The sequence below is a fragment of the Notolepis coatsorum genome, assembly GCF_963971535.1.
Source record: "Notolepis coatsorum genome assembly, chromosome: 14".
NCBI lineage: Eukaryota > Metazoa > Chordata > Actinopteri > Aulopiformes > Paralepididae > Notolepis > Notolepis coatsorum.
Genome location: NC_140178.1, coordinates 16,397,330 through 16,422,582, shown reverse-complemented (window position 1 = coordinate 16,422,582; position 25,253 = coordinate 16,397,330). Strand labels below are relative to the sequence as shown.

Sequence of the window (25,253 nt, the reverse complement as noted above, 5' to 3'; positions counted from 1 at the left end):
TGAAAAATGAAGCTGTAAAAATGCTAAAATAAATCTTTAAAAAAGAAATATTGTGAAATTATATTTTGGGCATATCACCCAGCCCTATATTCAGCTATTATTGATAAAAGTGCCCTTCCGAACTTAGAGAATGAACAGCCACTCAGTCCAACTCAGACCATTTTAATAGATGTAGTAAAGGCAGTAATACATGTATGACGTTATGTAGACTGAGCAGGGGGCGTTGTAATGCCAGGCACATATCAGACAGTGATGGCAATATACAGCAGCCTATACTACCTGAATTTCCACTATCAAAAGAAACACACACACACTTTTCAATTCAATTCAAGTTTATTATCCAGATAGAAAGATTGTAAATGTACCATGGGTATCACCACAGGAATCGAATGACCGGAGGGCTCACAACATCAATCTATACAGTCTGTTTAATAACATATTCATAAGCACGGGCCAGATGCAGTCAGTCCTCCTCTCAACCAACCAGCAGAGTGATGATGACGACGAGGAGCAATGATTCTACTTAAAGACACTGACGGATGTACTGGTGCACAGACTGAGAACTCCTCAGAGGTAAGGATGGGGAGGCTGGACCTGTGACGTACATGCAAGGATCTTCACCTGGCCTGCGGCTACTGGTTTGCAGCAGTGCTACACAGTAAGACAAAACACGTCCCGTCATTGTTCACTCCATGGACACACAGAGCAGCATCTAGGGCGTGAAGCAGACCTGTCCCCGACACCCTCCCCTCGTACGGTCAGGCTAACCTGTACACGGGTGATATCTCTAGTGGTCGGCATCGCGGTCATCCAGGAGTGGAGGTCTTCTCTCTCCGTCTGTCGAACACACTGTTCCCTCGTTGCCTCTGTGTGTCGTGGGTCTCCAGCTCCAGCAGCAGAGCTGGTAGCATGCCGTCCAGTAAGGCCAGTCCTCCCCAGGAGCACCGTAGACCCCTGTGAGGACAGGGGGCAATCAGGTAAATGGACTGTATTTATATAGCAGCTTTTATCCAAAGCACTTTACAACTTATGCCTCACATTCACCCGTTCACTGACACACCGATGGTGGAGGCAACCGTGCAAAGTGCCGACCTGCTCATCAGGAGCAGTTAGGGGTTAAGTGTCTTGCTCAAGGACACTTCGACACGCTACCGGGAGGAGCTGGAATTGATTACCAGACGACTGCTCTGCCTCTTGAGCCACTGTCGCCCGCTGAGGTGAGAGACTGGTGATAAACAGAGTGTGTTTACAGTGCTGGTTTATTAGGGAGAAAGGTAAGTTAAGTTGAACCTTTATTAATCCCCTTGGGGAAATTCCTCCTCTGCATTTGACCCGTCCTAAGTATTTAGGAGCAGTGAGCAGCCACACAGTATCCAGTTGTAATGCCAGTACCTTGGTCAAGTTTCAAGTTTCTTTATTAGTTGTCATACAGAAGTACAGAATACTTTTATACAAAATGCTTCTTTCTGTTACGCTCCAGAGACTGTGCTAGGCAAAAAAGGGCAGGATATACCCAGCAATGCATGTCTTCATGGGGTGGGAGGAAACCGGAGTACCCGGATGAACCCCACGCAAACACGGGGAGAGAACATGCAAACTGCACACAGAAAGGCCCCTCTGCTGGGGTTTGAACCCAGGACCTTCTTGCTGTGAGGCAGCAGCGCTAACCACCGTGACACTGTGCCGCCCGCAGGGTGTTAAACACCTATTGTAATAATGACCTATCTCAAACCCTGCCCTCTTTTCAACATCCTCCAAATCACAACTATTGCTTTCCTATCAAGAAAAGTGGTTGGGGGGCGGTTAGGTGAGCTGGATTCGCCTGTTCGAATCCAGCTCCGGGGTTGTCACCAGCTTGGCTGGCCGTTCACACTAATACAATTGGCTGTATTAGAGGGTGGGAGAAGCTGGCGGGGTGGGTCCGGGTCGTTGTAAACAGCGACTCCTACAGTTCGGTCGGGGCGCCTGCTAAGCGCGGATAGGACCTGAGTGGGATAGTGTGATCCTTCCACACGCTACGCCCTCTCAGGGAGGATCCGCGCTGCCAGGTGAAAAGAAGCGGTTGATTGGCTGGACGTGTGTCGGAGGAAGCACGTGATAGCCTCCACTCTCCCAGATGATCTGACTGTGGGGGGTAAGTGCGCAGCGACCAGGAAGGGGATTGGAAATTGGCATACGACTAACATTGGGATGGGAGAAAATCGGAGGAAAATGGAGGGGGAAAAATATAAATAAAAAGAATAAAAAATAAAAGTGGTTGGGGCTCGAGATAGGTAAATTCTTTAAATTCATTATTCAGCCTCTGCCACGTTGTGCCTTAACGCATGGTTGGCTTTTGGCGCAAGCCTGCTGATGGACCAGGGGAAATCACACGGCCAAACCAAACATTCGCACAGACAGACGTCACGGGGGAACTATGACAAACGTTGAAAATGGCAAATTATAGTGGTCGTTGATCGTGAACCTATCGCGGCAGCGACTTCTTTTGCCAATCGCGTAGGTTCGTCTTTGATGTCACTGCTGACGCTCTGGGAAATGAGGCGTCGGCACTTGTATTCCAGCTATGGCCGTCCATTGTCCCTAAGAATCCTGGGGACAGCCCTGAAGTGGGACGGCTCAAATGAGTTTCAGTAGTTGCATAGCAACCAGTTCTCCTCTCGAGGAAAGAGGTTCACAAGTGGACACATCCTGTTTACCTGCTCTGATCACTCTAACCTCACGGCCATCCAATATGACTTACTGGTACCGGTGCAAAACCTGCATGGACTACAACTTACGTACGACGTATATCGTGCTAGTTAGAGTACCTTGTGTATACTGCACCTTGAGTATACTGTTTACACTTGGTATATATTCAGATTCAAATTCTTTATTGCCTATATTTATTGTAACGTTCAATATAAGCGATCAAACATAGACACAGACCCTCATCTGCACCTTTGTTTATTTTTCTTATATTTTTATATTCAGAGTTAATTATATTGTTTACACTCGTTTATTTTGTCCTTATATTTTTATATTCAGATCTAATTGTATTGCCTGTAGTTATGTCTTTCTACTATTTCCCTGCCCATACCCTGTACCTCTCCTCCCCCCTCCCCCATGCTGCCCAAATTTCCCTCAATAAAGGAATATCTTATCTCATCTTAAAGTACCTGTCATCAAGAAGCAGCTGTCCACTCTGTAGCATCTGTTGGACGTCGGTGGACGAACCAAACACGTCACGGAGACCAGCGTCAGCGCTGAACAGCTGCCAATGCTGGATGAGGGAAAACACCAATGAGAAGAAGATCAGCTCAAATAAGACCATGTATGTACATTCAGCTGCCTTTCTATTTTTTTATGTAAAACCTAGGTGGAAAACCGCAGACAAGACAGTCACATTTCACGGCACTGCGATACATCTATTTCAAGAGCTCGTTCCCAAATTAGATGTCCACCACTGTCAGATCTATGACACCTACATGTGATGAAAGAATTCTCAACTGGTAGTATTTGTAAAAATTAATGATGGTGTGTGTGTGTAATTATATATGTACTGTATATGTATATGTGAATGTGTATGTGTGTATGTGTAATATAACCTGCATAATAATCCTTCTATATACCTACTACTTATACACCTGCATATAACCCATATAACTCTGTATGATAGCATGTACAATAATTCTGTATATATATTTATTCTTACCGTATCTTACTGTATCACTGTACATATTAATACTACAACACTGTACATACATCTGATTAGCACTATTAGTCAGTAGTATTCATTTATATATTCTATACCCAGTTTAATCACCTGTACATTGTATATCACTACTGCACTTAACTGTTACATTTGCACTGTGGTTAGATGCCAAACTTCTTTCATTGTACTGTACCTGTGCTGTATAATGACAATACATTTGAATCTAATCGAATCTAATGTGAGTAACTTGTGTGTGTGTGTGTGTGTGTGTGTGTGTGTTTCACCTGATGAGTAATGCCCTCTGACATTCTCAGCCCCATCACCAACACCTCCTCCAATCTGCCAATCAATCAGACACACATTTGTTAGAGGACATCACAGCGGCTTGCACTTTAACGAGGACAGACTGAGTAAATAGACATGGACAAGAATAGCAACTATTAATAGTCATCATCTCATCGTCTGTTAATTGGACCCTTGAGACAAAATAACCTTATTCGTTTCTTTGAAGTTTTTCTTAATTATGTCCCTCACCTCTGTGATGCCCGTCTCTTTTCTATTCTATTCAATTTAATTTAATCGTTTTGTCCCCTTTCGCTGTTACCCTTCGAGAGGCCCTTTTGCCCCCTCGCCAGGCCATCATTCTAAATATGAATTTGTTCTTAATTGACCTGCCTGGTTAAACAAAGGTTAAATAAAAATAAATAAATGAGTAAAATATCGCCATAATGTCAAACTCCGTTAAGTTGGAGTTTGAATATTTTCAGATGATGTCGCAAATTTGATGTGTGAACCACAGTCGAACCACAGTTTCAAGGGTTCAGTTAATGCCTTAATGATTTTTTTTGTATTTAATTTTTTTATTATTTTTTAAACAAACACATAAACAAACATGACAACACACGATTAGATATACAAGCATTGTAAAACAGTGTACATCAGTTAACTCACCGTTTGGATAAATGTCTTATACAAGATATACCCCTAATACCTGCTATCTATTCCCCTACACACATATGACTGCTTTTATAGTTATATTCACTTGGGTTAAGAGTTTTTTGTAGAGCTGGAAATGTGGAGATGTCCTTCACTAGTTTGGCACCTAAACCTGCTCAGTAAGGATCAGGAACGAAGGCACACAATTAATTGCCTGAAGACCAACCAGGCGATACAGTGAACATGTGGATATTCTCGCTTCCTAGCTGTGACGGAAAATTGGCTTCCTGTACAGAAATAGATCCAGCTGGGCTTTCCCCTGATTAGTAGAAAGAGGATTGTTGAAGCCGTCTTCTTATCAATTCTGGACTATGGTGATGTGATTTATAAACATGCTGCGGCTTCAACTCTTAAACCTCTGGACTCGATCTATCATCCTGCCCTCAGATTTATTACTGGTGACAGGTATGATACCCACCACTGTGTCCTTTATGAAAAGGTTGGATGGCCTCCTCTGGTTGAAAGGCGTAACTATCATTGGTATTTGTGTATTTTTAAAGTCCTTATTGGTAAACTTCCCTCTTACATCACAACACTGTTGGAATGGAATCTTAGAACCTATTCTACACGTTCAAATGACTGCTTGGTGCTTAGGGTTCCTCCAGTTTGCTCTAAACTTGGAAAACTGCTTTTTGAATGAATGAATGAATGAATGAATGAATGAATTAATTGATGAATTTATTCACACACACTAGATATATTACATTGTCTTCATGTGAAAACAACAACGACGAAATTGTGTGCATGTGCCAGGTCTCCCAAGAAGCTATTTAAAGCTTTTGGAGGGAGCCTGATATATGATAAATATAAACAAAAAATAAACAGACAAAAACAAAAACACAAAAACACAAAAACATACGTGGGTAGGCTTACACACCTACCTACTAACAGACATACAGCATAGATACATAAATACAGACAATTTATATACCCAAGTATGGATTTTATTTAGAGATATGATTTAAGCAGTTCCTCTTTCAGTGATTTTTTGAAGGTTGTGAAGGCTTTTGACAGTTTCAGACTCTCGTCGAGCTGGCTCCAGATCTGTGGGCCCCTGCATGCTATGCTTAGGCTGCTGGCACATTTGAGTTTTCTCCTCTTGCCAAAGATAAGATGCCTATTTCTTGTGTTGTGGATGTGCAGTGGACGGCCGACTGGGACAAGCTCAGACAGTCTGTGATTCATGTTGTTGACAACTTGATACATAATTGATGCATTTTGGTGTAAATTAAACTCAGCGAGCCTCAGGAGACCAAAGCGATGGAACAAAGGGCTTTTTCCTTTGATGCTTCCGACTCCTGGAACGCCCTCTGACTGACTCTGAAGCTGAAGCTTCTTCCTTATTCTGCTGTATTTAAAAGTATGATCTCCGACCACTGTGTGTCGACTTGTAACCGTCTTAGCTGATCTTTTATCGTTTATTCTTATTTATTCTGCCTATATATATGAAATTGCTGATAAACTGTGTCTTGTTTTGTAAGCTCGTCGTCGCTGTAAGTGAGGGTCACCTCAGTGTCTCACGAGTTGAAGTAAAGGCGAGACGCTAAACCGAGGTCCTGACTGAATCCCGGTCGTTAAAGAAACCAGGACGCCTATCGCAAAGAGTAGGGGGTTCCCCGACGTTCCTGGCCAAATTCCCAATCAGGTCTCTGACATTAACCTCGTTCCCAGCTTTATCTCGAGAGATAAAGCCTGGTAAAGCACTACGGCCGAAAGTGTGAATCGGGTAGAATGTCCCGCCCCTGAAAGCTGCCTCCGAACGGACCAATTCACGACACTGTGCTCATGAAAATGCACTCCCCCCAGAAACAAGCTCGTTATTGCCGCCTCACAATACTACGTGTACAAAAGGCTGGGAGATTTAGGAGACTGTCCATTTAGACACTTGTTTATTTGTCACAGCATACAAGCATACAGTGAAGACTCTAGCAGTTGTGTTGAAAATGTCCGCTGATAACTCCATTGTCTTGTTTTCGAGATTTACGAGCGCCTGCTTGTTTTGTTTCGCTGGGGACTATAAACAGAACTGGGGGTGCCCGGAAACAGAAAGCCTGTAGCCGGTATTTCTGTATTTCCGATTCACACTTTAGGAGGCATAGCTTTACCAGCCTACTCTGACATCAAGGCCACCTAATCATGCCTTTCCCTTAATTGGCTGATATCAATCCCTGTCTCCTGAGCCGTTCAGCCATTGTGTCGTGTGATGTGTGCCGGGTGCCAGTGTATGGCAGCCATTGAGCCTGTGTAGCCCAAGGTTGGGTGCTACCAGTGTTGGTGAAGGAGGACATTTCCACCCTACATTGTGGGGAGCGCTTTGAGTGTCTAGAAAAGTGCTATATAAATGTAATGCTTTTAAATTCTATGCACCACAGCTGTGGAACACAATCCCCAAAAATATTAGAGAGGCTGGCTCAGTGGACATTTTTAAATGACAGTTGAAAACATACCTTTTTAATATTGCTTTTAATTAGCAACTCTTTTTATTATTTTTCTTTAATCGTCGATTTTATCCATTTTCTTTGCTTGTGATTTTAGACTGTGTGGTTTACTTTATGTTCTAATCTGTTATTATTCATTGTTTTATCTTTCTTTTATCATGTAATGTGTAGCACTTTGGGCTGCATCTTGTATGAAAAGTGCTATATAAATAAAGTTATTATTAATGAATTATTATTATTATTATTATTTGAAATTAAATTAAATGAAAAGTCAGTGGAACAGCTCACAGTCCAAGATGGCCGAGCGGGATCCTCCTCCGCGTGCCGTGGCCCCTGTGCTGGACCTCTCGGATCCAGGCGTCGGGCTGCAGGGTCTGGGTCCGCGCCTCGCGCACACCGCCGCCCTCCCCCAGGGGAACGAAGCGTCCGTGGGCTCCTGTCGCAGAGAGAGTCCCTGTCCTTTGACACCAACGATCGAACTATACCGTCTTCGCGGAAACATCAGATGTATAAAAAGCATTGCATTGATCCGAGGCGACGGCTCACCTGGGCCCACGCCGAGATACTGCCTCCCCATCCAGTAGCTCACGTTGTGACGGCTGACTGCACTCTGCACGGCACAGGAGGTGAAACATTACGCATCCAATGATACGCTGTGTTTTCAGATGTATTGATAAGAGACACGATTAGCACCAGAGAGCCTCCTGACACACAGAGAAATCAAAGTACAGGCATGGACAGAAAAAGGTACATACTGTAGGCTTTGTCACCCCAGTGGTACCCTAGCAGGGTACGGGCACTAGGGGTGGGAATCGCCAGAGACCTCACGATACGATATTATCGCGATACTTGCGTCACGATATGATAGTATCGCGATACTAAATATATCGCGATACGCTGAATATTGCGGGGGGGGGGGGGGATAAAAAAAATTTGATCACATTTAATTTATTACCTTTTTTCAACTGCAAAGTAAAACGTTGTCAACATGTTTTATCTAATAAAATAAAGTTCAGTCTGTTCATCTCACTTCAATCATTTTTATTGCAGAACATGGTATTTTCTCAAGCAGACAGATGTAAACACTGTAATCTGTATTGCATGTACCTGACAAACTGAACTGTTTGTATTACAGTCATATTCCAACTTAACTGAATGCACGTGTGTGTGTGTGTGTGTGTGTGTGTGTGTGTGTGTGTGAACAATGCAACTTGCTTATACAAATAATTAAATATCGATACTTGGTGTCCCTGTATCGATACAGTATCGCCACGCAAAGTATCGCGATACTACTATGTATCGATTTCCCTCCCCACCCCTAACGGGCACTGTACCTTTTAGTTACACAAGTTACAACTAGCTACTCCCATGGTGAAGGTAGCACAAGGAGCTGCCTACGTTACAACTAGCTACCCCCATAGTAAAAGTAGCATCAGGAGCTACCTAAGTTACAACTAGCTACCCCCATAGTAAAAGTAGCATCAGGAGCTACCTAAGTTACAACTAGCTACCCCCATAGTAAAAGTAGCATCAGGAGCTACCTAAGTTACAACTAGCTACCCCCATAGTAAAAGTAGCATCAGGAGCTACCTAAGTTACAACTAGCTACCCCCATAGTAAAAGTAGCATCAGGAGCTACCTAAGTTACAACTAGCTACCCCCATAGTAAAAGTAGCATCAGGAGCTACCTAAGTTACAACTAGCTACCTCCATAGTAAAAGTAGCATCAGGAGCTACCTACGTTACAACTAGCTACCCCCATAGTAAAAGTAGCATCAGGAGCTACCTAAGTTACAACTAGCTACCTCCATAGTAAAAGTAGCACCAGGAGCTAAGTTACAACTAGCTACGCCCATGGTAAAAGAAGCATCAGAAGGTTAATGCTACCTTTAGTAACATTGGTTTTGCACCAATAACAACGTGTTATTTTTTTTAATAAAAAAAAAAATGTATAAGGAAGTTGCATTGTTCATTTCAATATCTGTAATAGTACAGTAGTCCACACACACACATGTGCATTCAGTTAAGTTGGAATATGACTGTAATACAAACAGTTCAGTTTGTCAGGTACATGCAACACAGATTACAGTGTTTACATCTGTCTGCTTGAGAAAATACCATGTTCTGCAATAAAAATTATTGAAGTGAGATGAACAGACTGAACTTTATTTTATTAGATAAAACATGTTGACAAAGTTTTACTTTGCAGTTGAAAAAAGGTAATAAATTAAATTTGATCAAATTTATTTTTTATTTTTTAGTGCAATACTCAGCGTATCGCGATATATTTAGTATTGCGATACTATCGTATCGTGACGCAAGTATCGCGATAGTATCGTAGCGTGAGGTCTCTGGCGATTCCCACCCCTAGTATGTACCTATTTAGGTCCATTCCTGTACTTTGATTCCTGTGTGTGTGTATTAAGGGCGGGAGTATCACTTACACGTCTTGCAAAGTTTGACACCTCGTACTGCAGGAAACCACGCTCATGGAGGATGGCCCTGGCCGACAGGTACATGGCCGCCGAGACGTCGTCAGCGGGCACGCTCAGTTCCCCCCGCTGGACCTGTCCGAACAGCCGGGTGCCTCTCTCTAGGGTCAGCTGGTACAGAGACACGTGGTCGTCGCACGTGGCCAGCAGCTCCGACAGCTCCCCCTCCCAGGACTCCAGGCCCTGCCCGGGCCGTCCGAACATGATGTCCACCGACACTTGCCCGGGGCACAGCCTCTGAGCCTCTGCGATGGTCTGCAAAGCATGCAGGGAGCTGTGGTCTCTCCCCAGGGTCTTCAGGTCCTCATCCCGCAGAGACTTGGGAGTGAATAAAAGCAGGAATCATTAACCCTTTCACTGCCACACTACAGAAGGTTAACCCTTTACTATCACACTACCGACGGACGGTTAGGTTAACTGAATGCATGAATGAATGAATGAATGAATGAATGAAAACTTTATTTAACAGATTGCAGAATGGGTACAATACAGTACGGCTCAATACACACAATTGTTAAGGGAATGCAGACCAGAGAAAGACGTTTGTCTTGTTTACATCAGGGTCCCCCATTTTCAATTCATAGTGATATTTATGACATACACAACAGTTAACCGTTTGGTAGTGCGGCAGTGAAAGGGTTAAGAGATTAGATGTATTGTCATTGCACAAGTACAGAGCACAACGAAATGAGGTTGGCATCTAATCAGAGTGCGAAGGAGCAGTAAAATGTGTTGTAGTATACAGTATAACATGTGTATACATGGAGTATATATGAGAAAGTAAATGATGCTAAGCTAATGTATGTACAGTATTATATATTTTAATTTTTTTTATTTTCTTCTTTTCAATTATTTTGATTTATGTACGAGCTATTTTACTGGAGGTACCAATGAATGTACGTATTATTTCTATATGACAACAGTAAAAACAGACTCAAAGATGCTAAGAGAGAGAAAAGGGGAGGGGGGAGGGGGTATGTGGGTATACTTGTATACACTTGTGGAGAAAAGGAACTAAGAATAACCGACGACAATGAAAACCTGAAATGTGTACTGTAAAACCCAATAAAAATATTGTATAAAAAAAATAAAAAAAAATATGCTAAGCTAATGTATGTACAGTATTATATATTAAATGGTACGAGTATGAATACACTATGTAAATAGACCAATCTACCCAGTGGTTTAAATTAGATTAGATTCAAATCTATATAGTCATCATACAACACAAGTACAGTACAATGGAAATAAGTTTGGAATCCAACCAGAGTGCAAATGGATCAGTAAAGTGCAATAGTAATATACAATGTACAGGTGATTAAACTGGGTATAATCAGATGTATGTACAGAGTTGTAGTATGAATATGTAGAGTGATACAGGTATAAAGACACTATGGTAGTAAGCCATACTGGCCAGCAGTGTAACTAGTAGGAGTAGGTAAGGGATATGTACAGATATAGATATATGATAGTATCTACAGATATGTAAAAAGGATTATATGCAGGTATGTACAGACAGATGTGGATATATATATATGTACAGTGATACAGGTATAAAGACACTATGAGTATATAATATAATATGATGATGAATTGAGTAGATATGATATAATATGAGTACATAGAGATATATCAGATATATGTGTATACATATACATACAGTGTTATTGTATGTTGTTATTATACAGAGCCATATCATGAATGCATATGAATTCATTAGCCTTATGAATTAGGAACACATGGTGTTGGGGAAACAAGCAGCAGCAACACAATGGTTATTTTAGAACACCACGCTCACCTGCACGCCGATGGAGAAGCGGTTCACCCCTGCACGCACAAAGTCCTCCAGCCTGGACATCCCCGCGGGAGTGGGGTTGACCTCGAGCGTGACCTCAGCCTCGTCTGACAGAGCAGCATGCCTGGAGACCGTCTGGAGGACGGCGGCGATGGTGGAGGGGTGGGCCAGACTAGGGGTCCCGCCACCGAAAAACACAGAGGTGATGCTGTCAAAGAGACACGTCAATAATCAGTCATGGGAGTGAATGGTTAGGTTAGATTAGATTCAAATGTATTGTCATTATACAGCATTGATTGATTGATTGACATTTTTATTAACAGATTGCAGAATGGGTACAATACAGTACAGCTCAATACACACAATTGTTAAGGGGATGCAGACCAGAGAAATACTTTCGTCTTGTTTACATCAGTGTCCCCCATTTTCAATTCATCATAATATATGATGCACAAGTACCTACTACCCACAAGTAGTAGGTAGGAGCACAAGTACAGTACAACGAAAAGAAGTTTGGCATCCAACCAGAGTGGGTATAAACTGGGTATAAAATATATAAATGAGTACTACCGAGTAATAGTGCTAATCAGATGTATGTACAGAGTTGTGGTAATTAATATGTATGTCGTAATTATGTTAATATGTACATGTGACGGGTGTAAATGGTTCGGCGGTGTGTTTCAGTTATGCAAGGGACAGCCAGGACTCGGCTTTGTTGAACACAGGTTTATTTCTTTCTTTCAGCCTGTAAGTCAAGTTAGACCGCGCTCTCAATAATTGACACTGGGTGCTGCAATCCCGAAGATTTAAGTAGAAAAAAGCAGGAAGCCTGACCAGCACTCTCAGGTTTCGACAATTTTTTATCGCAGCCGAATACTAGCCATTTAACACTGAAGAAGGAACACCTGTTTCCGAAACACGTCTGTTGTATTCGGCTGCGATAAAAATTTGTCGAAACCTGAGAGTGCTGGTCAGGCTTCCTGCTTTTTCCTACTTTCTCTCAGCCTGTACAATCAAGCAAACAAACACACAGGTTGAGTCAGTCTAAAAGCAACGGTGCTCTCAGGCCGTACTGTTGCCTTTCTGTCTCATCAACATGACAAGAGAGCGTAACGTTATATACAGTATCAAAAGTAAATGATATACGTCCCCACCCAGTGGGTATGTATCCACCCTATGCAGTAAGTCATACTGGGCAGCAGCGTAACTAGTAAGAGTAGGTAAGGCATATGTACAGATATAGATATAGTATCTATTACAGATTATATGCAGGTATGTACAGACTGATGTGGATATATTATATATATGGTAAGAATAAATATATATAAGGCATATACAGCATTATTATACAGAGTTAAATGGGTTATATGCAGGTGTATAATTAGGTGTATATAGAAGCATTATATGCAGGTATATTCAGACATAATGGGTCTTCTACATATGCTGTAAATATAAATATATAAATGTATACGGCACCTACAGCACTATTGTACATGCCATCAGGTTATTGGCTACAGATGCATGTTATGATTGATTGATTGAAAACTTTATTAACAGATTGCAGAATGGGTACAGTACAGTACAGCTCAATACACACAACTGTTAAGGGGATGCAGACCAGAGAAAGACTTTCGTCTTGTTTACATCAGGGTCCCCCATTTTCAATTCATCATAACATATATATATATGACATACACGACATACAGTACTGCTACATCTATACATTTATGACATACCAGATTTGCAAATACAGTACTGTTTGTGATACAAAAAGAGTCCAGAAAAGAGATTTGACGTAGGAACTGTACATTGGAGGAGGTTGGGTAGGTACTAGGTGGGGTGGGGCCCGGGACTGTACATTGGAGGTGGTTGGGTGGGGTTGGGTAGGAGGGATGGGTGGGGGACACATGAGCTGTAAGGGATACCGGATGATGACTTGGGAGGGGCAGCAGGCTGAAACGAATCTCCATATTATTACCGGGACACCTGGCTCAGCCGCAGTAACGTCTCCGTCTCTCGCCGCAGGCACTCGGCCATGACGTCATTGTTGTTGTCGGATGTCGGGAGGATGTACTTATTGAAGTTACAGTAAGTGCATCTTCTCAGGCAGTAGGGCCACTGCAGGTGGGAGGAGGAGAGGAAGGTCGACAGTGGGCTCATATTATCAAGAAACAATTATAGTATTTGTTTAATTTGGCAAAAAATGTCAAAACTCACGTGCACATAGAGTGACGCCTCGTTTGAGAGCGGAGCGCCTGCGAATTTGGAATCTGCTCCACTTATGACGTCACTGTTGTTGTCAACCAGAGAGGACCGTCTCCGACCCCCGCGGAGAGAGGGAGCCCAGACCACAGCACGGGGAATCATTCTGTTGTACATTCTGTGACAAATGATGTGCCTTTGGTTCTGTCCTCATGTGTCACGGGGACAGAGTTATGCCACACGGTTGTCCTTGAGTTGTACTGCGTCATCCGGCCACATGTTTCAATCAATTCCTCCCATCACAGACATGTTTGTAATCTAGCAACGCCAACGATTACGCATGACATCCACAAATCCAATCGGCCAATCGGTGCATGTTACAAATTTGTGACAAATATGACTAAATACGCGAATATAACATACATGATGTGTATGCTGCAGCTTACATTGTTTACAGGAAGACAACCTCCATGGAAGGACACAGTGAAAGGCTATTTCCTATATATTACAGAGTGTGACCACACAGGGGCGCTGTTTGACTAACATTTCATTTAATTTCAAACCTTTATTTCAACTCGTAAGACACTGAAGTTACACTCATTTACAGCGACGACGAGCTTACAAAACAAGTTTATCAGCAATTTCATACATATAGGCACAATAAATAATACAAAATCAGCTAAGACAGTTACAAGTCGACACACAGTGGTAGGAGATCATACTTTAAATGCAGCAAAAGAAGGAAGAACCTTCAGCTTCAGAGTCAGTTGGAGGGCGTTCCAACTGTTGGAAGCATCAAAGGAAAAAGCAGTTGTGCCTAGTTAAGAGCAAACTGGAGGAACCCTAAGAACCAGGTCATTAAACTAACATACAGTACTATTGGATTCGATTTAATTCTTCCTACATTAGGCTGCAGTTACAATTTTGTTTCATTAATACATGGGAGGCTCCCACAGAGTTCTAATTATCACCAGCCTGGTCTAAAAGCTCTAGCCTAGGGCCTAGGCTTTGTGGGATTTTATTGCCTATATTTATTGAGAGTACCGTATAACCGTTAGGGCATATACAGACCCTCATCTGCACCTTTGTTTCCACTTTCACCTTTGTTTATTTTTCTCATATTTTTATATTCAGGGTTAATTCTATTGCCTATATTTATGTCTTTCTACTATTACCCAGCCCATACCTGTACCCCCCCCCCCCCCATCCCTTGTCAAATTTCCTCAAGAGGATCAATAAAGGAATATCTTATCTCATCTTAACTAATAATAATTAGTAATTTTGAATGATGAGATCTTTGTAGACTGTGACAACACAGATACTTGTTTGGTATCACATTTGCATAGACCCCCCCCCCCCCTCCCCCATTGGATGAAAGTGATAATGAGATATTGATTTCTCTGATCCCTGGCAAAAACACCATCCAGTTGAATAATGACAGTTAAACTCAAACAACCTTGGAGGGTGGCTTATCAATTCATCTTGTGAAACAAGGCTGGTTATATAAAACCTGCACACTATGGACCTTATTGATTGTCTGCATGGGTATAAATAAAATATGCTGCGTCTTGTAAAAAAGCCTTACTGTCTGTGGCCAGTCCTGGACCCGTGGTATGCAATGTATGTCGCATCTGCATCGTCGATACCTGGAGCTCACTTCGAAGGGGGTCTGTGGAAGTTGGCAATGCTGGTTGGGGGGGCGTTATGGGCCGCGTAATACATTCACAGTGTGTAGTTCCATAGTATAAGTAAATCTATAGGCACGTTAGGCTCTCTTATGGCAAGGGGATTGGGTTTCTTCATCTAGCATTTATCCTGATCATTAGGGGGCACAAGTATCTCGTGTTGTATTATTATAGGCCTGCTATCCAAAGAGATTATTATCAATCACGGACCGCGTCACATATGGATATTAGAGACGTTTAACGGTAAGGCATAAACATTCTATATCTTCTCGTAAACTCATTGTCTCACAAACAAAGGTATCTGAAATGTGACAGTGTAACATAATGAGTGTGCAGATTTTTGATAAAGACGTCAATAAAATGCGGATGTGCTTCCAGCCGGCTTCATACCCCCCAGGACATTTTCCACCTAATATCAAATCAACAGAGAGAGGGAGAGAGAGAGAGAGAGAGAGAGAGAGAGAGAGAGAGAGAGAGAGAGAGAGAGAGAGAGAGAGAGAGAGAGGGAGAGAGAGGGACAGAAACAGAGAGGGGGACACACACAGACAGAGAGGGACACAGAGGGGGGATCAGGAGTAGGTCGTCTATATGTAGGCGATTTACGACCATTGAGCCGATTTCCAGCGACCAGGCCTACAGCGAGAGGATCTGGTCACGATACACAGTGGATCCCTCGTGCTGGAGATCTACTACACGGAACAAGAGGAACAGAGGTGAGTTTCCTTACTTCCTACTACAGCGTTTGTTTGGAACGAGAAGGAAGATACACATCTGCTGGTTAAAGCATATTCTGTCGCTTTGGATGCATGTTTCGCCTACAGACACACAGATATACTTGTGTACACAAAGTACAGGCAAGTTATACAATCTATAATTGCCTTTCCCCCTGATTTGTGTTGTGCTCAATTGGTGTTAATTTATCTATTTGTTTGTTTGTTTGTTTATTTGTTTGTTTGTTTGTTTGTTTGTTTATTTATTTCTAAGGTGAGCAGGCACCTCACCCCCAAAGTACCCTCCTCTTATTCTTTCATTATTAAGATTGCAGGGAGGCTGAGAGGGGGGGGGGGGGGGGACCAGAACAGGGGAGAAGGTTCTGGAGGGATTCAATTCTGGACCAGGGATGGGGGGGGGGGGGGGGGGGGGGCATGTGATTCCATTAGAAGGAACACTATGCTTTACCTGTCAAAACTGGTATAAATGTTCTCTCAAATAACACTGAGCATCTATAGAATAGAGTATAAATACTTTAATCATCCCGAGCCGAGGGAGACTTGGCACTATACAAATCGCTCACAGTAAACATTTAGGTATAGACAAAGCAAATCACGAGTAAGAATAACAAAAAATAGCAAATAATAAAAAAGGGAATCACATAAGCGGCCTGAGAATAACGTACTAATCATAAACTAATCGAACCCCCACAGTGCCGCCTGCGATGGAGCTGAGGATCATGGTGGTGGGCAGCAGCGGGGCGTCTCAGTTCCAGCTGACCAACTCCATCCTGGGCAGGGAGGAGTACTCCAAGGAGGCCACCTGCACCGCGGGCAGCCGGAAGTGCACAGGGGAGCTGGCCGGCAGACGGGTGGCCGTGGTCAACGGTCCCAACATCTACGACAAGGACATATCCCAAAGCAAGAGGAGGATGGAGGTGAAGCGGGCCAAGTGCCTGTCCATCCCGGGCCCCCACGTCCTCCTGGTGGTGTTCGACCTGGACCGCATCTCCCCGAACGACATCGGGACGCCCAAGCTGGTGATGAAGCACTTCGGAGACCGCTGCCTGAGCCACTGCATGGTCCTCCTGGCCTACGAGGGCAGCCAGGCCGTGACCCTGGACGACAAGGCGCTGCGGAGCAACTGGCACCTCCGCGAGCTCATCGGGGTGTTCGAGGGGCGCTTCCACGTCTTCAACAAGAACTGGCGGGACCGCGGCCGCGACTGGGAGCTCCTGCAGAAGATGGAGAGGGTGGTGGCGGCGGCGGGGGGCAACTACTGCACCGACAGGACCTTCCAGCGGGCGGAGGACAGCGTGCGCAAGGCGGAGAAGAAGCTGAAGAAGAAGCGGCGGCCGCGGACGGAGAAGGCGCTGCGGGAGCTGGACAAGCAGTACGGCGGCGAGGAGCTGGTGCTGCAGAAGGACGCGTGCCACGCCGGCGCGCAGGCGGAGGTCCGGGCCAAGGCCGAGATGGACAACGGGTGGCTCCGGACCTCGCTGATCCGAGGGGTGGGGTTGGGCCTGGTGGCCGGCGCCGCCATGGGCGCGCTGGTGGGCTCCGTGGAGGGGCCCGGCGGGATGACTGTGGTCGGGATCATAGGCGGCGCGGTGGGGGCGGCCGGGGGAGGCGCGGCACAGGTGGCCATACAGAACATAGAGGGCCGAGTCACCCCGCCCACCAGGGTCAACTTCAACTCCATCTTCATCAATCGCTTCTTCTCGGCTCCTCACGTATGACGGAGGCAGCGTTCCCCTCTGCCCGCTCCTCGTGTATGATGGTCTGGAGGTGGCATTCCCCTCTGCCCGCTCCTCCTGTATGATGGAATGATGGAGGTAGCATTCCCCTCTGCCCGCTCCTCCTGTATGATGTACTGTAGGCAGCGTTCCCCTCTGCCCGCTCCTCCTGTATGATGTACTGTGGAGGCAGCGTTCCCCTCTGCCCGCTCGGTGAATTCTGTTTGTCGCAGGATTAACGAGTTAAGAGAATAGTCTATATTAGGGCTGCAACTAATGACTATTTTGGTAGTCGACTAATCGAAAAACAATTATATACAAAAAAAAAAATATATATATATCTATATCTATATATATATATTTTTTTTTTGCACTACCTATCTTTGTGAAAGTGGCTTCTCAGCTCTGGTCCAGCTGAAGACAGAGCAGAGGAACAGATTGGACATTGAGCATGACCTCAGAGTTGCTTTGAGACTCTTGTCAGGACCAAACAACATCCCATTAGTTCCCCCAAACTTACTGTCGGTCTGTTATGTTAAGCTAAGAAGTCTTCAGCTGGCTGGACCAGAGCTGAGAAGCCACTTTCACAAAGATAGGTAGTGCAAAAAAATAAAAAATAAAATACTAATAATAATTTTTGTTATTTTTTTTAATGACTAATCGACGCAACAATTCCTCGTCGACGATTTTTTATAATCGACGTCGTCGATTATGTCGACTAATCGTTGCAGCCCTAGTCTATATCATCTATTGGTATGTAACTTGGTGTAGCTTTCTGGTTTGATCCCAGATGAGATGAGGAACATCAAACCGACCACACTCTGACTCCTCTGGTATACATGAAAGGGAAACACTACTACTACTACTACTACTATTTCTTCATGATACTATTCATCATTAATGTGAATATGTAAAATATGTCAAATATGTAAAATATGACTTCTGTACATTTATATTCATCAGAGGGAATTGTTACCTTAAATATGACCTCTGTGCAGTACTATACACGAAAGGGAATTGTTACCTTACATATTACTTCTATTCTGTATTATTCACAAAAGGGTAATATTACCATCAATATTGTGTACAGTAAATATGAATAAAAGTGATATATTATCTCAAGCTACCATCGGTTGTCCAATAGCGTACATCTGTTAACATGTTCATTTAAAACAATTTATATCCATTATAAATAAATGTCATTTGGATTTTTTCGGACAATTATGTCTCGGCAGATTTTGTTTACCTTGCACTGATTTTGAAACGCTTAGCTTCTCCACTTCCTCCAACACTGTTTACCAGTAGCTCTTATGATGCTTAGGGTGGAGCCTGTAAGCTTTTACCCAAAGCCACTGCCTCCTTGTCAAACAACACACCTATGTACACCTGCTTTCAACCCGTTTCACTGTCTGCAAATCACAGAGAAAGACAGAGAACATACTGACCACACTACTGACCACACTAGCATCCAAGGGGGGAACGATTGAGACAGGTAAGGTCAAACTCGTCACATTTGACTATTATAGTTTGTGATTAGATCATATTAGATTCAAATGTGTTGTCATTATACAGCACACGTACAGAAGAAAATAAGTTTGACATCCAACCAGAGTGCAAATGTGACAGTAAAGTTTAATAGTAATATACAATGTACAGGTGATTCCACTGGGTACAAAATATATAAATTAGTACTACTGAGTAATAGAGCTAATCAGATGTACAGTATGTACATAGTTGTAGTATTATGTACAGTGATACAGGGTATAAAGACAATATGGTAGTAAATCCTACTTGCCAGCAACGTATCTAGTAAGAGTAAGAGTAGCTAAGGGATATGTACAGATATGTTTAAGTTATTTTTTTTTCTTTTTCTTTTACCCAGGGACAGTGCACATTAATCAACAGTAAATGTGGCAGAATTAGATAATGAGCTAGGATATAGATATAGAAGCTACAGATACGTAACATGGATTATATGTAGATTATATATTATATTAGATGAAAAAATCTCCTTTTCTAACCCTGATAGGAGCAGAATGTGGAGGAATGAGACCTTCATTCGGAATACTTCCCACGATTCTAAGATTAGTTACACAACTGTTTGTCTGAATATCTAGTGTCGGGCGGATGTGAAGTAAAGTACATTCAGGGAAGGAAAGATCACGTGGACAACGACGAGAATCTAATAGTTCCTTCTAGGTTTGGTTCCCTGATGATGACGTAAGGAACAATGTGTGACGACCTGTTCTACTGCATACCTGTCTTCAGCCTTTTGTTCAGTCTTCTCTCCCTCCTCTCTCTCTCTCTCTCTCTCTCTGGGCTATGTTCACACTGCAAGCCTTAGGCCATGTTCACAGTGCAGGACTATGATTATTTTTGATTTGCACCTGACATTATGTAATCTAGTAGCATTGTACGAATACCAGGCTCTGGAATCTCTTTTCGTACAGAGGTATCATCAACTTCACGGTTGACAGCAACAAACGTTTATCTGAATATACTATAGTACAGTTTATTACTGTTCTATCTAAACCCATGTTGATTGTTAACTTATAGGAGAATTTTGTCCTTATTTGACCTTTGTCTTTATTAGGCTATATGTTCACATAGCAGGTGAAAGTGGCCCAAATCCGTTTTTTTTGCTCATATGTGACTCAGATCTGTTTTTTTCACGACAGTGTGAACATCACAAATCACATGGAATCTGATCTTTTCAATTCTGATTTGGGCCTCTTTCATATCTGGTCCTAAATCAAATACAGGTCTGATTTTTTGCAATGTGACCTCAGTCTGAACAGTCATGCGACTTTTATGTCTAGATAAAATTGTATTGTTCATTTGCACATGCGGGTCAGTTCAGGAGCGTGTTGTTCACACTGGAATCTTATTTCAAAGGAAATTAATTAAGAGTGCATAGTTAAGAAGATAATTGCATTCAGGAACAAGGATCTTGTGGCCATGAGGAATGTCCAGAAAGAATTGAATCCGAAATGAAGGGGGGCCAGGAGGAAACAGAAAGAGACATTTGAATCCCATTGCTCTTCTATCAACACAAAAGAAATTGCGGGACTCTATGAAGTTTATGACAAATATGGCCCCAGTTAAAAGGTCTCTTAGTGTTCTAAATGAGGGTGAGAAGGCCAACAAACTTAATAACTTTTATGCCAGGTTTGAGACTGCCGACTTCTCACAGGAGCAAGTAACGGCTCTCCAGGCACTACCTGCATCAGAATCAATTATAATCGCGTCACGTGTGGTTCAGAGACTGTTCTCTAACATCTGCCCGGGGGAAGGCCTCTGGACCGGATGGCATCTCTGGCCTCATGCTGAAGTCATGCAGTGAGGAGCTGGCAGAGGCCTGGTGCCCAATCTACCAGAAGTCTCTGGACTCTCACACTGTTCCGTTCACCTGGAAAGACTCGATTATTATTCCTGTTCCTAAGAAAGCAAGCTGCAAGGAAAATAATGACTTTCGACCAGTTGCTTTGACCTCAGTGGTCATGAAGTGTTTAGAGAAAATAATGATCAATCTAGTGAAAACAGATTTTTGGATCCGTTTCAGTTTGCTTATAGGTGTAATACAGGTACTGATGATGCGGCCTCAGCCATGGTTAATTTTTATATCTAGTTTTATATTTAGTTCAGCATTTAATACGATACAGCCACACCTTTTAATTGAGAAGTTGAATGGGCTTAATGTCCACCCTCTCATTATAAAATGGTATCATTCCTTTTTAACTAACCGTACACAGCGGTTAGTGGTCAGTGTTAACGGCACTCTTTCAGAAGAAGACTGAGGAGATGGTGTTCGACCCCAGAGGTGTTGGTCTGTGGTCGTCCACATACAGTCCATCTCGCAGGTCTATTCATATAAATATCTTGGGATTTTTGTTGATAACTCATTAACCTGGAACACCCATGTAGACAGCCTGTGTAGCAGACTACAACAACGACTGCACTTTCTATGCCGCCTTAGAGTTCATGGTGTAGATAAAAAAAAATTATGTTACTTTTTTACCAGTCTGTAATAGAGTCTCATCAGATACGGTATTACAGCTTGGTTTGGTAACCTGTCTGTATAACTAAAGTCCAAACTGGTCCGTCTGATGCAGACTGCATGGAAGATTATAGGGGTGAAATCTATCATCGCTGCAGTCTATTTTTGAACAGAAAACAATACAATAGAATTGTCTCGGACCCCTCCCATGTTTTACATGCCGAGTATGAGCTACTGCCCTCTGTGAGGAGGTTTAGAGTTCCACACTCTCTAGACTAAACGGGTTTAAAAATTCCTTTATTCCGTTTTCAGTTAAACTTTTAAATAGCGCCAGATAAATGGCCGGCAATTATCGAATAATCGATATTTGGTCGTAATATTATCGATATTCGATATTTGGTCATACTCTATATATGTGGTGTTGCCAGACATACTTTTCTGTATCTTTTATAATGTTTATCTTCTTTGTTTGGAGTCAGTTGTGTCTGTATGTATGTGTTTGTGGCTGCAGTGTGGGTGTAAGCCCAAGACCAATTTCCCAGCTTATGGGACAATAAAGTGACTCTTGACTCTTGAATCTGATATTGGCCACATTTAAATAATAATGTGAACAACCAAACAAAATAAATCAGATCTGCAGAATTGAGCACTAAGGTTTGCAGTGTCTGACTGTTCAGACTGAGGTCGCATTGCAAAAAATCTGACCTGTAGCCTGTATCTGATTTAGGACCACATATGAAAGTGGCCCAAATCAGAATTGAAAAGATCAGATTCCATGTGATTTGTGCTGTTCACACTGTTGTGAACGAATCAGATCTGAGTCACACTGAGTGTGAACATAGGCTAATAAAGACAAAGGTCAAATAAGGACAGGATTCTCCTATAAATTAACGGTCAACATTAGTTTAGATTGAACAGTAATAAACGGTACTATAGTATATTCAGAGAAATAATGTTTGTCGTTGTTTGTTGTGAAGTTGATGATACCTCTGTACGAAAAGAGATTCCAGAGCCTAGAATTCGTACAATGCTACTACTATTACATAATGTCAGGTGGAACGACCACCGTTGACACGATGCCAAGGACAGGATGATGCATTGGTGTTTTTGAGCTTGAATGCTGCAGATCAGGGCTAAACGCATATCTGTATAATAAGATATTCCTTTATTGATCCCCTTGGGGGAAATGCAGGTGTCATAGCAGCGTGGGGGAGGGGAGGTACAGGTATGGGCAGGGCAATAAGGTTTCATCTGAATCTAAAGATATGAGAAGAAAATAAACCGTGTAAACAAAGGAGATGTCTGTGTGTTTGATCGGTTATATTAAACGTTACAATAAATATATAGGCAATAAAGAATTTAAATCTGAATATATACTATGAGTACGAGTACAAGTAAACAGTATACACAAGGTGCACTATACACAAGGTACCCTAACTGGCACGATGTACGTCATACGTTGTAGTCAAGTCCGTGCCGGTTCTGGTGGACTGTACAAGTGAGTCAGACTCACTTAGTGGTCACTGGTCAGACATTCCTAATAGTTCATCATATTCCTTTGAATATTTATTGACTTTGACCATATCGGAGAGACCAACGCAACAGTCAAATAAATGCCTGTGACCTTTATAGAATGCACAGTATCTTCTTGTACAGTGACATTCCCAAAGCAAACCCTCCTTCGTCAGGGTTTCTAAAAAGGACTTGTCTTTCCAGAACATGACAACAACATCAGCCATCGGCCTCCTCCCAGAGAAGCACTTCCTGTGCACCCTGTGCAGGGAGATCTTCACCAGCCCAGTGACCATACCCTGTGGACACAGCTTCTGCAAGGCCTGCCTGTGCCACTTCTGGACCAAACACCTGTCCAACTACTGTCCCCAGTGCAAGAGGCTGTTCATGTCCAAGCCCGACCTCACGGTCAACAGGATTCTGGCAGACGTCTCGGACAACTACAAGAAGAACAGACCAGAGAAGATGCCTGACGAGGAGACGGTACTGTGTCCCCTGCTGTTCATTCATGTTCATGTTCATGTTCATGTTCATGTTCATGTTCATGTTCCTCCATAGCTAGAATTAGGGATGTCCGATATTATCGGCCTACCGATATTATCGGCCGATATCGGCATTAAAATGTGATATCGGAAAATATCGGTATCGGTTTAAATTTAAATTTAAATTTTTTTTACATTTCTATAACCTTTATTTACCCAGGCAAGCAAGTAAGAACAAATTCTGATTTTATTTATTGTCAAAAGTATGCATAATGTTGTGTTAATTCCACAACAAGAGATATGTAATGTTAATTACCTGAAATTATTCCGTTTTTGGGGGGGAAACCCTGCATATATCGGTATCGGTTGATATCGGTATCGGAAATTAAGAGTTGGACAATATCGGTATATCGGTATCGGTAAAAAAGCCAATATCGAGCATCCCTAGCTAGAATGTTAGCCTCTCGTGATCCTAATGAAACTGCACCGATCTGATTTATTGATTTATTTATGGTGTTATTTATTACACGTGTCGTGTGTCTCTTTCTTCGTTCCTGTGTGCATACAGGTGGTAGATGTTGAGGACATGATCCAAGAGAGGCAGCAGAAGATAGAGAGGTTCAAATATTGCCTCAAGCTCCTAAAGGTGAGCCTTCAGCAGAATGAAAATATGGTTATAATAATAATGACTCTTTTCAAAATACTTTCAAAATTAAACCTGATGGATGGATGGGTGGGTGGGCGGATCGGATGGATGGATGGATGATGATGAAGGTGGTGATGATGATGATGATGATGATGATGATGATGATGATGATAATGAGGTTGATAAGTTAAGATAAGATAAGATATGTGCTTTGTATGACTTAGTCCACATTGCAGCCGGCTTGTGGGAGGCAAGAAACAGTGTTCGTGACAGGGGAGGGTTGAATTGGATGATACGAAATTGGGATGGGAGAAAATATAGAAAATGGGAGAAAAAGTGGATACAAAAAAAAGATAAGATAAGATATTCCTTTATTGATCCCCTGCAGCATGGATGAATGACAATATGGTTATATTAATAATGACTCTTTTCAAAATACTATTAAACCTGATGGATGGATGGATGGATGGGTGGATGATGATGAAGGTGGTGATGATGATGATGATGATGATGATGAGGTTGATAAGATAAGATATTCCTTTATTGATCCCCTTGGGGAAATTCCGGCATCATAGTAGCATGGAGGAGGGGGGAGGGGAGGTACAGGTATGGGCAGGGACCAGTAGAAGGACATAAATATAGGCAATAAAATGAAATCTAAATATAAAAACACGAGAAGAGTAAACAATATAACAATATAATGACCATGATGTCGTCCCATCAGAGCTCCTGCCTCAGAGAGGTCCGTGAGAGCCAGAAGGTGTTCTCGGCCCTCGTCACCTCCATGGAGAAGAGTCACAAGGCCGTCGTCACGGCGATCGAGGAGCGGCAGGGCGAGGAGGAGAAGAGGGTGGAGACGCTGGTGAAGGAG

The 25,253-nt window shown here is 42.7% G+C and overlaps 3 protein-coding genes across 4 annotated transcripts in view; 2 read left to right on the top strand and 1 right to left on the bottom strand.

Moving 5' to 3' along the window:
• Positions 1 to 374: 374 nt before the first annotated feature.
• On the bottom strand, positions 375 to 14,074 carry rsad1 (radical S-adenosyl methionine domain containing 1). 2 transcript variants are annotated; one of them, XM_084328687.1, is made up of 10 exons: positions 13,630 to 14,074; positions 13,391 to 13,530; positions 11,416 to 11,620; positions 9,570 to 9,935; positions 7,672 to 7,735; positions 7,414 to 7,561; positions 3,976 to 4,030; positions 3,156 to 3,259; positions 769 to 954; positions 375 to 651 (listed from the first exon to the last, which is right to left on the bottom strand). In XM_084328687.1, exons 1-9 carry the CDS (start codon positions 13,789 to 13,791, stop codon positions 807 to 809), a joined length of 1,392 nt encoding a protein of 463 aa, XP_084184813.1. In that variant the 5' UTR covers positions 13,792 to 14,074; the 3' UTR covers positions 375 to 651; positions 769 to 806. The 2 variants fall into 2 exon arrangements, with proteins under 2 accessions (XP_084184813.1, XP_084184812.1); XM_084328686.1 differs by having other exon boundaries at positions 375 to 954.
• Positions 14,075 to 16,734: 2,660 nt separating this feature from the next.
• On the top strand, positions 16,735 to 17,748 carry LOC311240439 (GTPase IMAP family member 9; the record flags this gene model as incomplete). Its single annotated transcript, XM_084329022.1, has 1 exon — positions 16,735 to 17,748. One exon carries the CDS (start codon positions 16,735 to 16,737, stop codon positions 17,746 to 17,748), a length of 1,014 nt encoding a protein of 337 aa, XP_084185148.1.
• Positions 17,749 to 19,130: 1,382 nt separating this feature from the next.
• Positions 19,131 to 25,253, top strand: part of btr02 (bloodthirsty-related gene family, member 2) — a 12,879-nt gene continuing 6,756 nt past the window's right edge. The window contains exons 1-4 of the mRNA XM_084328246.1: positions 19,131 to 19,237; positions 23,459 to 23,737; positions 24,305 to 24,382; positions 25,107 to 25,253. The exon at positions 25,107 to 25,253 is cut by the window's right edge and continues 99 nt beyond it. Coding sequence (XP_084184372.1) covers positions 23,462 to 23,737; positions 24,305 to 24,382; positions 25,107 to 25,253 — 501 coding nt within the window. The 5' untranslated portion in view covers positions 19,131 to 19,237; positions 23,459 to 23,461. The remainder of the gene's footprint in view (positions 19,238 to 23,458; positions 23,738 to 24,304; positions 24,383 to 25,106) is intronic.

What these genes read in the sequence shown, in the direction of transcription:
- rsad1 (XM_084328686.1), bottom strand. Translation starts at nt 13,791, where the DNA reads ATGTACAACAGAATGATTCCCCGTGCTGTGGTCTGGGCTCCCTCTCTC. An exon ending in TGTCAAACTTTGCAAGACGT is followed by an intron (nt 7,736 to 9,569) that starts GTAAGTGATACT and finishes TGTGCCGTGCAG; the next exon opens with AGTGCAGTCAGCCGTCACAA. An exon ending in CCGCTCGGCCATCTTGGACT is followed by an intron (nt 4,031 to 7,413) that starts GTGAGCTGTTCC and finishes ATTGATTGGCAG; the next exon opens with ATTGGAGGAGGTGTTGGTGA.